The 13,907-nt window shown below is 38.1% G+C and overlaps 1 protein-coding gene across 1 annotated transcript in view; it reads left to right on the forward strand.

Moving 5' to 3' along the window:
* The window catches only part of cac (cacophony), a 778,098-nt gene that overhangs the window by 301,419 nt on the left and 462,772 nt on the right, over nt 1–13,907 (forward strand). The window contains 1 exon segment of the mRNA XM_068225468.1: nt 3,954–4,176. Coding sequence (XP_068081569.1) covers nt 3,954–4,176 — 223 coding nt within the window.

The raw sequence follows: 13,907 nt of genomic DNA on the forward strand, positions 1-13,907 counted from the left end.
TTACTACCCAAGTAACAATATTCATCTACTTCCTTTAAGACTTCATTTCCTAATCTAATATTTCCTGCATCACCTGCCTTCGTTCGACTGCACTCCATTACTTTTGTTTTGGACTTATTTATTTTCATGTTGTACTCCTTACCCAAGACTTCATCCATACCATTCAGCAACTTCTCGATATCTTCTGCAGTCTCAGATAAAATAACAATATCATCGGCAAATCTCAAGGTTTTGATTTCCTCTCCTTGGACTGTGATTCCCTTTCCAAATTTCTCTTTGATTTCCTTTACTGCCTGTTCTATGTAAACATTGAAAAGGAGAGGGGACAAACTGCAGCCTTGCCTCACTCCTTTCTGGATTGCTGCTTCTTTTTCAAAGCCCTCGATTCTTATCACTGCAGACTGATTTTTATACAGATTGTAGATAATTCTTCGTTCTTGTATCTGATCCCTATCATCTTCAAAATCATAAATAGCTTGGTCCAATCAACATTATCGAATGCCTTTTCTAGATCTACGAATGCCATGTACGTGGGCTTGTCCTTCTTGATTCGATTCTCTAAGATCAGACGTAAAGTCAGGATAGCTTCACGTGTTCCTACATTTCTTCTGAAGCCAAATTGATCTTCTCCCAACTCAGCTTCAACTTGTTTTTCCATTCTTCTGTAAATAATACGTGTTAAAATTTTGCAGGCATGAGATACTAAACTAATGGTGCGGTAGTTTTCACACCTGTCAGCACCGGCTTTCTTGGGAATAGGTATAACCACATTCTGCTGAAAATCGGATGGGACTTCTCCTGTCTCATACATCTTGCAGACTAAATGAAATAACCTTGCCATGCTGGTTTCTCCTAAGGCAGTCAGTAATTCAGAGGGAATGTCATCAATTCCAGGTGCCTTGTTCCTATTGAGGTCACTCACAGCTCTGTCAAACTCTGACCTCAAAATTGGGTCTCCCTTTTCATCAACATCAACAGCCTCTTCATGTTCCAGAACCAAATTATCTACATCTTTACCTTGATACAACTGTTGGATATGCTCCTGCCATCTTTTTGCTTTGTCTTCTTTCCCTAGAAGTGGTTTTCCATCTGAGCTCTTAATATTCACACACCTAGATTTCCTTTCTCCAAAGGTTTCCTTGATTTTCCTGTATGCAGCATCTACCTTTCCCAGGACCATACAGCCTTCGACATCCTTGCATTTCTCCTTCAGCCATTCTTCCTTAGCTGCCTTGCACTTTCTATCCACTTCATTCTTTAATCGCCTGTATTCTTTTCTGCCCTCTTCATTTCTAGCATTCTTGTATTTTCGTCGTTCATCAATCAGGTCTAGTATCTCCTGAGTTATCCACTGATTCTTAGTTGATCTTTTCTTCAGCAGCCCTACTGACTTCATTTTTCATGACTCTCCACTCTTCCTCTATAGTGTTTCCTTCAGCCTTTTCATTTAGTCCTTGTGCAACATGTTCCTTGAAACAATCCCTCACATTCTTTTCTTTCAACTTGTCTAGATCCCATCTTTTTGCATTCTTTCCTTTCTTCAATTTCTTCAACTTCAGATGGCATTTCATGACCAACAAGTTGTGGTCAGAGTCCACGTCTGCTCCTGGGAAAGTTTTGCAATCCAACACCTGGTTTCTGAATCTCTGCCTAATCATAATGAAGTCTATTTGATACCTTCCAGTGTCTCCAGGTCTCGTCCACGTATACAGCCGTCGTTTGTGGTGTTTGAACCAAGTATTGGCAAGGACTAAATTATGATCAGTGCAGAATTCAACCAGACGACTTCCTCTTTCGTTCCTTCGTCCCAATCCAAATTCTTCTACTGTACTACCTTCTCTTCCTTGGCCTACCACTGCATTCCAGTCTCCCATCACAATTAGATTCTCGTCACCTTTTACATATTGTATTAAATCTTCTATCTCCTCATATATTCTTTCGATTTCTTCATCATCCGCTGAACTAGTAGGCATATAGACCTGCACTATTGTGGTGGGCATTGGTTTGGTGTCTATCTTGACGACAATAATTCTTTCACTATGCTGGTCGTAGTAGCTTACCCGCTGCCCTATTTTCTTATTCATTATTAAACCAACTCCTGCATTTCCTCTGTTTGATTTTGTGTTGATAATTCGGTAGTCGCCTGACCAAAAATCTTGTTCTTCCTGCCAACTACATCTAACTTTAGCCTATCCATCTCCCTTTTCAGATTCTCTAACCTACCACAACGATTCAAACTTCTAACATTCCACGCTCCGACTCGCAGAATGTCAGTATCCATCTTCCTGATGATCGCCCCCTCTCGTGTAGTCCCCACCCGGAGATCCGAATGGGGGACTAGTTTACCTCCGGAATATTTTACCCGGGAGGAAGCCATCATCAGTACATCATTCATACAGAGAGAGCTGCATGTCCTCGGGAGTTAGTTACGGCTGTAGTTTCCCGTTGTTTTCAGCCGTGTAGCAGTATCAACACAGCTAAGCCATGTTGAGTATTATTACAAGGCCGTATCAGTCAATCATCCAGACTGCCGCCCTTGCAACTACCGAAAGGCTGCTACCGCCCTTTCGATGAACCATTCGTTAGTCTGGTCTCTCAACAGATACCCATCCGATATGGTTGCACCTGCGGCTCGGCTATCTGCTTCATTGGGACATGCAAGCCTCCCCACCGCAGCAAGGTCACATGGTTACAAATATTTTTGCAGTGCAACATGTAATTTGTAATATCATACAATGCTTGTATGCCTAGGCTAAATAAAATAGTTTCTTCTTTGGGGAAAAGTGAATTTGATCACTATACATCTGTTTCACCATAAATCGTTTTAATTTGTTTGTAATTGTTCATACTGGGCGTTTTGCAGGTTTTAAAAAAAACATTCACGGTGGCAGAAGTAACACTATATTGAAGAAAATTGTTTCTTGAGTTATTTTTATGGCGGCCGAAGTTACCCCAAAACACGGGGTAACTCCGGCCACTCTAATCATTATTCATTACTGAATAACAATGAGAATTATGTTCATATTTAAAAATGAAGAACAAACTTGGCAGAATTTATATTAAATTTTTAGAAAATTAGAGGGAATATTTCACCTTTTATTTTTAAAAATATACGCAAAAGTGGCCGAAGTTAGCCCGTTTTATGGTATATATATTTCCACCTGGAGAAAAAGAAACTTAGATCTTATACAGTATATATGTTTCTGCCCATGAAGAGTTAACACCTTTTCTTGCACTTCCCTACTTGACAATTATTTCACTTTTGGTCTTCACTATACTCATCATCATCATCATCATCATCTGCAGTTTCCAGCTGTTGGCTGGGTCTGCTTCTTCGCTATACTCAGATACTTTAAAATGAATGTATCTTGTTGAATCTTATTTGTGGATTCACAAAATTTTCTATGAAACTATTGAATGTCAGTCATCCACAGTTTATGGCATTTGAAGGCTGGACCATTGTGATTACTTTGTGGGTAGTCTGTAGGACTACTAGACGCATGCCTTCAATGAAAATGAGTGATTATTTTTCATCAAGATATATCACAAATTTGCTCATGTTTAGGATTTTATGCTATTCAGAATCTTTTTCTTATGTTAATTCTTTACATTTCAATAGCATAATGTTTGTTTTATTTACATTTACTGTACAGTGAGTCTTCATGTTTAAATGGTACCAGACAGCTCAGTGTACAATGTTTGTTGCTGCAAGATGAAAAATGTAATTTGCAGTATATTACAGGACAAGTTAGGAATTTATCTGTCCTCTATATAATATTGTTCATGTATAAAAGTTCAACAAAGAAAACATACTGAAATAGTAGTACTAATTTTTATAAAATATTCAGTTTTATAATAAAGAAGAATTTTTGGCTTTAAATAATGTTTACCATATGCTTGTTCAATAATCCTTTGTTTCAGATTATTAATTTACCTTGTTTCTTTGCTTACAGATATTTCCGAGTTTGTGTTCCTTGGTCTCTTTATGATGGAAATGTTCATCAAAATGTACGCACTGGGACCTCGCATTTATTTTGAATCTTCGTTTAATCGTTTTGACTGTGTGGTGATCAGTGGATCGATTTTTGAAGTGATTTGGTCAGCAGTAAAACAGGGTTCGTTTGGCATCTCAGTGCTGAGAGCCTTACGACTACTAAGGATATTTAAGGTTACAAAGTAAGTGAATACAAGTGTCCTTCCATAAGTGCAATATATTGGGGCCTTGAGTGTAAAAAGGACATGAGCAATTCATTTTTCAGCCTCAGAAAGGCTTTTCTAAATGAGAAAGGCTTTTCTAAATGAAATATAACAATTTCTGTATCATATTGCAGTTATAATATACAGTTGAATCTTGCCTGTGTGCTTTTTTTAGTAGCTTCAAGAGAGAAATACAGGGCATATCTAAACATTTGTAACAAACTTCAGGAGTTGATTCCTTGGATCAAAACAAGAATAAAATGTCCCTGCAAACATGTCCTGCAATGCATTATTACTAAGCTATATGCAACAGAGTTATAAGATGTACATTGGCCACATAACAGGAGATGCTCAGTGTCCACCACGAGCAGCCTCAATATGAACTGGCAAACCCACTCAAAGGTAACTGGTTCCTGTCGAACAGCTGCATAGCCATTATTGATACGCTGTTGCATAAGTCATCATTGTTGTTAACTGGAGCAGTATACACCACAATTTTCATGTGTCCCTACCAATAAGTCTAGTGGATTAAAGTCAGTAGACCAGGCATGCCAGTGCACTGGATCTTGTTGCCCAATCTACTGGTGTGGGAAGGTCTTGTCTGAAAAACAGTGTACAAGCAAACTGAAGTGCGCTGGAGCCTCATCATGCATGAATCACATGATGTGGTGATCAGTTGATCATAGATAATACCACACCACACATTGCATCCAAATAACTGTTGTTGATGGTGGCAACTGTACCATGGGGATTTTCTACTTACCACGTGTGCATGTTATGCAAGATTATGATGCCACCTCTTCCAGATGCAGCTTTGTCAGTGAGTAAAACTGAAGACAGATAACAATAACATCAGTATGGTAGTGGTCATGTGTGCCTGTACCTCAATACCAACACACTGTTGTTTTGATCCCAGGAATCACCCCAGCATTTATTACATTCTGTGTAATGCATATTGGAAGAGCATATTCTGCCAAACCATCTACAATTGACTGCTGTGTCACCTTAGTGATTGGACATGTTTTTTTTTCTCCAACTGTCTATGATCTGCCACTGTCAGCTGACTGCTGTGACGTTCTCTTACCATCCAATGTGAAAGTACCAAGTGTACTGTGAGAACTTCATGATGCAGCAGTCCATTATAGCCAATGGTAAAAATGTATAGTCTACCTTTTACAAAGTTGTTAGACTTGGAGAAAAAAGACAGACATTTCCCAGAGTTTTTGCCTAACAACATATCATTTAAAAAATCATACTTCCTTACTATTAAAAAATTTTACACAGTAAAATTATATTTCAGTATGAAATTGACCACCTGTATGGCAACATAGCCTGCAGTGCCTGGCAGGTAATCAATCCAATCAATCAATAAATCAATCAGTGATCTACATTTAGGGCTGTTGCCCAGGTGACAGATTCCTTATAAATTGTTAACCTACTGTAGTCTTTTCTTGAATGATTTCAAAGAACTTGGAAATTTACCAAGCATTTTGCTAATCCCTCTTCCTAAAAACTAATATTTTCCCCAAATTGTCTTCTTGAATTCCAACTTTATCTTCATATTACGGCCTTTCCTACCTTTAAAAGCTCAACTCAAGCTTATTCATCTACTGAGGTCATTCCAAGCCATCTCTCCACTGACAACTCAGAACATACCGCTTAGTCGAGCAGCTTGTCTCCTTAGTCCCAAGTCTTCCTAGCCTAAAATTTGCAACATTTTCTTAACAGTAATCTTTTATTGGAAATCACCCAGAAGAAATCATGCTGTTTTCTCTTGATTTCTTCCCAGTTCTTGTATCAAGTAATCCTAGTGTGGGTCCCATACACTGGGACCATACTCTAATTGGGGTCTTTTTTAAAAATGCTGTTTGATCGGGGCATCGACCTATAGAGATCTTTTGCCCCTACTCGCACCATGTGATATGAACCTGCGTGTAATTGGAATGGAGGAAGTGTAGAGTGTTGAATGTGAGGAAAGGAACGTTAAGGACGACATAAACACCCATTCCCCAGGCCAGGGATATTAATCATTTAAAATTAAAAACCCCTGACCCAGCCGGGAATCGAACCCGGGGCTGCCAGGTAACAGGCGGATGCATTGTCCCCTACACCGCGGGGCCGGGCTAATTGGGGTCTTCCCACAGACTTATATACCCTCTCCTTTACATCTGTACTACAACCCCTAAATACCTTCAGAACTGTATGAAGAGATCTGTAACCTTTCTTTACAAACTAGTTGATGAGATTATACACTGATCTGCCTTATATTAACACCTAGGTGATCCCATGAATTTCTTTTACACCATCAACACAGTAATTACAACCAAGAGAATTTTCCTTTTGATGAAACTCACAGCCTGACTTTTCATCCCGTTTACTGTTGTACCCGTTGTCTGCTGTCCATCTTACAACATTGTCAAGGTAATTTTTTCAGTTGCTCCTGTAACTTATTTATTACTCTGTACAGTATAACATCATCTTCAAAAAGCCTTATCTGTGATTTCAGTTCTTTACTCATCTCTTCTTCAGTTCTCATTTCCAGCTTCCTGGGTCGGGTTGTGAATCAAGGACCTCCATTGTTGCCTGTCTCTCCACTACTCCTTTCCTTTCTCGAGTATATCTGCTAGTTTTCCTCCCCTCATCTCTCTGCACTCCCTCACTGTATCTGCTCATCTCTCTTGGGGTTGTCCTCTTGGTCTCTTTCCTTATAACTTTTCTTCAAATACCTTTTTTGGCACTTTTTCCTCTCCCATCCTCATCATAAACCCATACTACTTCAGTTTAGTTGTTTCTGTCCTGTTCTGAAGTTTCCTTATTCTTGTCCTTATTCTCATTTCCTAATTTCTAACTCTATCCTTTCTGGTCTTGCCTTCAGTGCCTCATAGAGATTTCATCTCTGTTCCAGCAGCATATATTAGTATGGGTTCATAATAAGTTGAATATAAACTTGCCGGGCTGAGTGGCTCAGACGGTTAAGGTGCTGGCCTTCTAACCCCAACTTGGCAGGTTCGATCCTGGCTCAGTCCGGTGGTATTTGAAGGTGCTCAAATACGACAGCCCCGTGTCGGTAGATTTACTGGCACGTAAAAGAACTCCTGCGGGACTAAATTCCGGCACCTCAGCGTCTCCGAAGACCTTAAAAGTAGTTAGTGGGACTTAAAACAAATGACATTATTATTATTATTAATATAAACTTTTTTACATTGCTTTGGAACATCTCTGTTCCACAGAATACCCCTTACAGTTTGCACTACTGATCTGCATTTAGGGCAGTCACCCAGGTGGCAGATTCCCTATCTGTTGTTTTCCTAGCCTTTTCTTAAATGATCGCAAAGAAATTGGAAAATTATTGAACATTTCCCTTGGTAAGTTATTCCAGTCCCTAACTCCCCTACCTATAAACGAATATTTTCTCCAATTTGTCCTCTTGAATTCCAACTTTATCTTCATATTGTGATCTTTCCTACTTTTAAAGACACCACTCAAACTTATTCGTCTACTGATGTCCTCCCACGCCATCTCTCCTCTGACAGCTCGGAACATACCATTTAATCGAGCAGCTCGTCTCCTTTCTCCCAAATCTTCCCAGCCCAAACTTTGCAACATTTTTGGAACTCTACTCTTTTGTCGGAAATCACCCAGAACAAATCGAGCTGCTTTTCTTTGGATTTTTTTCCAGTTCTTGAATCAAGTATTCCTGGTGAGGGTCCCATACACTGGGACCATACTCTAGTTGGGGTCTTACCAGAGACTTATATGCCCTCTCCTTTACATCCTTACTACAACCCCTAAATACCCTCATTACCATGTGCAGAGATCTGTACTCTTTATTAACAATCATATTTATGTGATTACCCCAATGAAGGTCTTTTCTTATTTTAACACCTAGGTACTTACAATGATCCCCAAAAGGAACTTTCACCCCATCAACGCAGTAATTAAAACTGAGAGGACTTTTCCTATTTGTGAAACTCACAACCTGATTTTTAACCCTGTTTATCATCACACAATAGTCCACCGTCCATCTCACAACACTATCGAGGTCACCCTGCAGGCGCTCACAATCTTGTAACTTATTTATTACTCTGTACAGAATAACATCATCTGCAAACAGCCTTATCTCGTTCTTTACACATATCATTGATACATATAAGAAAACATAAAGTTCCAATAATACTGCCTTGAGGAATTCCCCTCTTAATTATTACAGGGTCAGATAAAGCTTCACCTACTCTAATTCTCTGCTTTCTTGTCTCAATTTCCTTGGCTGTGTTTTCATCTTCAGTGATCACACTTCCCAAGTACTTGAAACTTTGGACCACTTCCAGAATTTTTTTCATTCAATTTTATTTCCTTCCTTCCTTCCTTCCTTCCTTCCTTCCTTCCTTCCTTCCTTCCTTCCTTCCTTCCTTCCTTCCCATCACTATTGTTTCACTCTTCTCTGTGCTTACTTTCACCCCACATTTTTCTATTTCTTGGTTCCATACATCTACTTGTTTTTGCACTTCTATTTCATCCTCATCCCATATCATTATATCACCTGGAAACAACAAAGGTTTCATTCTCTTCCCAATCTTGGTTTAATGGTCTTACGAATTTCATCCATGACTATTATGAAAAGTATGAGAAACTAGACACTTACCTGCTGGAGACACTTTTCAACTTTAAACCATGTTGTTTCTTCTATTATGTCTTTATGCTACTAACACAATTCTTATACAAAGCTTTTATTATTTGTACTTCTGCTCTGTTAACTGTCTAGGCACACTGTCATATGGTTTCTCAATATCAATAAATGTTAGTGCCGGGACCATGTATTTTCCAAATTCCCATCTTTTCTCCATCATCTGTCTTAACATGAAGATCAGGTCAATCATCAGTCTGTCTTTTCTGAAACCTCACTGTTCTTCTTCCATTTCTCCATCTAATTTTTTCCTCATTCTTCCTTCCGGTACTTTCTCAAAGATCTTAACTACATGGGCAATAAGGGTGATCCCTCTGTAGTTATTACATTCCTTCTTATCCCTTTTCTTAAATGTTGGGATAATTTGGTCCTTTCCCAACCCTTCTGAGATTGCTTGTATCTTGCAGATTAGAAGATAGGAAAACAGATTATTCTAAATAATCTCCCAGAAGAAATCATGCTGCTTTCCTTTGGGTCCTTCCTTTCTGCTTTCTGTTCTTTACTCATATCATTTATTTACATATTTTACACCCACATTGGATCACTTGAAGCAGTCCATATATATATTTAAGTCTTCGAAGTATTATCTAGAGACTTGGCTTTCAGCTTCCTCTTCTGCTTCCAAAACTTTTTCATTCTTTCCAACATGGCTGCCCTTTATTCACCAATTATGGTGTATTGTCTTAATTCAAATGCTTTTAGTTTTAAGTCTCATGTCTCTGTTCCTCAGAATCCCTTTCTTTTCTCTGCCTTCAGATTATTGCATTGTTATACCAAACTCTTCTAAATCATCTTGGACCTCTTTGAACCAAATGTTCTTGGTTTTATTTTTCCATAAATTAATTGAATAGTCACTTCAGTACTCCTTGAACCAGTAATTTTGGTTTTATATTTCCAAAAGTAGTTGAATAGCCTAGTTTCTGGTAATCTTGATATGTGGCAGAAAAAAACACCTCTCCCTTTTTTGCCTTGTATCTATTATTGACTCACTTTCCCAGGAAACCATTCATTAGGCTACAATCACCACTGTCCTTCTATTTGGTGATTTTTTCTCTTGTTTTTGTGATAATTGTTCTAATGATTATCTGTTGATGATTTGGTGTTCAACTTGAATACTATTTTACTAGCACAGGTTGCTTCAGGTTAACAGAGTAGTAGTGTTTGAATTTGTTGTTTATCAAGGGAGATTTCTTCTTATAATTTGGCCACGTGAATCACTGTGCTTGTTTCAGTTTAGTTGTTCTGACTTCTGTTGATACTTTCTTGTTCAATCAATCAATCAATACTGATCTGCATTTAGGGCAGTCGCCCAGGTGGCAGATTCCCTATCTGTTGCTTTCCTAGCCTTTTCCGAAATGATTTCAAAGAAATTGGAAATTTATTGAACATCTCCCTTGGTAAGTTATTCCAATCCCTAACTCCCCTTCCTATAAATGAATATTTGCCCCAGTTTGTCCTCTTGAATTCCAACTTTATCTTCATATCGTGATCTTTCCTACTTTTATAAACGCCATTCAAACCTATTCGTCTACTAATGTCATTCCACGCCATCTCTCCGCTGACAGCTCGGAACATACCACTTAGTCGAGCAGCTCTTCTTCTTTCTCTCAATTCTTCCCAACCCAAACATTGCAACATTTTTGTTACGCTACTCTTTTGTCGGAAATCACCCAGTTCCAGACTAATAATCTCCCCAAGATACTTGAACTTATTTACAATTTTCATTTGTTTGTTATTGTTCAGTCCGATGGCTGGTGTTTCAACCTTAAAGGTTGGCATAATTTCTGTATTTTCGAAAAAAATCATAGTCGGCTTTTGCTGCTATTTTTTCGAGTTCTTCAATTTGAAGTTGAACCTCTTCCACACTATTTGCAAGTAGTGAAAGATTGTCTGTGAATGCTAGGCAATTAAGGTTGATATTTTTACCAATCTTGATGTTTGGTTGGCACTTCCCATTCCACTTTCGCATGACTTTCTCCAGTGTGCATTTAAACAACAATTCACCTCTGAATTTAACTTTTGATTTAGTATTTTTAAGGGTAATTCCAATGAGATTGGTGATTTTTTGGTGTAAGGCAAATTCCTTAAGGATTTTAAGTAGTGACTCATGATGTGGATACTGTCATACGCTTTTTAGAAGTCAGTGAAACTGATGACTAAATTCTTGTTTTTAACTCTTTGATGTTTCATGATCCTCGTAAGTCTGACGATTTGATCTGAACAGATTCTTCCAGGTCGAAATTCTCCTTGCTATTCTCCAAGTTCTCAGTCTTGTTCCTTAATTCTTGTATGCATATTCCTAGATAAAATCTTATATGTGACTTCAAGCAGATATATTCTCCAGTAATTATTTGGATCTGATCTATCACTTTCTTTGTGTACTGGGTGGATTATCACTGTGTTCTATTCTTCAGGCATTCTTCAGAATTCCAGATGTGTTTGATGTGTTTATGTAGATTTTGAAGAGTTTGTTCATTTACATTCTTCCATAGTTGTGAAACCCATTAATAGTTTTCTGCTGCTTTGTAGCTCTTGAGCGAACCAATTGCTTTGATCACTTTGTTGGAATCTGGTGGTATAATCTTTTCTATTGGTGATTTATATTTTGGATAAGAGTAATATTCATTCTAGCTTTTTTTTTTTTTTTTTTATTCCTCACAGTTGAGTTGTACTTTGAAGTAGTCGGCCAGAATTTTGACATTGTCTCAATTATTGTGCGCCATTTTCTCATTTTTATTTTTATTTTTCATCATAAGTGTGGGTGGAGTATTCCATATTTACTCACATATCAGATGCACTTTTTATGCCAATTTTAAGGTCCTGAAATTGGGGGTGCAGCTATTATGCAGAAAAGTTTGACAAAATTTTAAAAGACCTGGAGACATATTGTAGCCATTGAAACTGTTATTAGAGAGGTATTTATATAATAACAATGAGATGCCGCACTGTTGCCAGTATGGCTTTTGAGTAGTACAACATCATAACACTGTCTGAGACCGGTACATCCACCGTCAAATTATGCATGTTAAATATTGCGTGAAAACATAGTTAAAATGAGCATGATTTAAATACAACTTCACTGAAAGCCGTAATGGAGTTTAATGGTCTATCATTACATATGACGACATCAGACCGGGAGCAGGCAGTGATGCTGTCACTCTTTACATCACATGTTGTGGAAATATTAGAAGCAATTTTATAATATCCAGCCCATTGTGATCAGTCCAATTGAATGAAGTTATCATGTGCCTTTAAGACAATAATAACTGTACTATATGACAAGATAGTAGTCGGGAATATGCTCAAAGGATGACGTGTACTGACCAGCTTATTTGCACATCATCATTGATGTAAGGCGTGTATAATTAACATCAAAAATAGATTTATTTTTCTAAATTTGAAAATCTGACGTCAAATTTTATAGCCAGCCTGGTGTAGTAGGAGATGTTCGCGCGGTGTTCCTACATCACCTTGTTTGTGTGCTTGTTCTGAAATTCATCCTTTGCTTTTTGCGAATTGTCATGAATGCCACTGCTAGCTCGTTCACATCCCCGTACTGATATGGCCATGTGTTACACATTTACGGTCGTCTCCTGTTGCTGATACAGTGTTGTCAGTAACACACACAAGTTATCAGTAACACGGTAATGAAATGAGTATGTTGCCTGTGTTTTTAAACTTATTACTGGGTACATTCAAAAGATTTTAAAGATATTATAAATGTACAAACAACGAAGAAAGATTGAAACTGTACACAGAGGCTATTATTATTTTATATTCCATTTCTAATTTTTTCCGAGGCTTCAGTATACTTGTCATCATATAGGCTTTTATTATGATGGGTTCGCCACTCCCAAAGGCATTTTAGAACTACTGCCAGCTGGAACTTGTAGTCCGCTCCTAACATGGAGAACAGACGCCTTTTGTAGCCGCTCCTCTGGAGTACAAATGCTACAGTTGATACGGGGTTTCAGTGGCATTTCCTCCACTGAGGGCCCATTTCCTTTCTATAAAGACTCCTGCGTCCTTAGCCGTTGGTCCTTATAGTGGGTCAGGCTATATACCACCACCCAACACTCGGCATTGAGTCACTGGCTGTATGGTTTACTCCATTACCATAGCAGATTAACTGGCCAGACAGAAGAGGAAGTACAGACACAAGTTGATTGATGGATTGAGGAGATAAGAAATTTTGGAATGAAGGTTAGTGCTGCGAAAAGCAACACGTTGATCATGATGAGAGGTAACAGAAAATCCAAGGGAGTGATAAAAATAGGAAACGAACCTCTTGAAGTAGTGAAAAATTTAAATATTAGGGCAGCATGATGTCACAAGATGGAAATTTGGATACCAGCTATTAGGCCTATAACAGAGATATTCATGAAATAAAGAAAATTACAGAAATAAATTGGAACACAATGAAAAAATCTGTGATATGACATTTATATGCTCAGAATGTTTGTGTAGTTTTGTTTTTATGATTGTAATTAGCAAAATGCTTGCTAAATATGCAAATAGATTCCAACTGTATATTAAAATATATCTTATGGTAAATTTTTACTCAAATGAGTTGCTTAATTGTCCAGTTTGTCAAAGTTAATCGTGCAGCCTTCCAGGCAAACCAATGTGGATTTTCTACTATAAAAATATATTTCCATTAGAATGTGCTGTGAAGTTCAAAGACATTCTTCTAGTCTTCCTAGTAATGGAAGAAGAGTCAAGATGATTGAGTTAATTGTTATGAAAATAATTCATAGTAGCCTACTTTTATTTCAAAAATATAATTCCAAAGCAATATTTCACACTGTTGTAACATTTATATAATTATCCTTTGAACAAAATATTTGAATACCGGGCGAGTTGGCCGTGCACGTAGAGGCGTGCGGCTGTGAGCTTGCATCCGGGAGATCGTGGGTTCGAGCCCCACTGTCGGCAGCCCTGAAGATGGTTTTCCGTGGTTTCCCATTTTCACACCAGGCAAATGCTGGGGCTGTACCTTAATTAAGGCCATGGCTGCTTCCTTCCA

This window comes from Anabrus simplex, chromosome 1 (assembly GCF_040414725.1).
Source record: "Anabrus simplex isolate iqAnaSimp1 chromosome 1, ASM4041472v1, whole genome shotgun sequence".
NCBI lineage: Eukaryota > Metazoa > Arthropoda > Insecta > Orthoptera > Tettigoniidae > Anabrus > Anabrus simplex.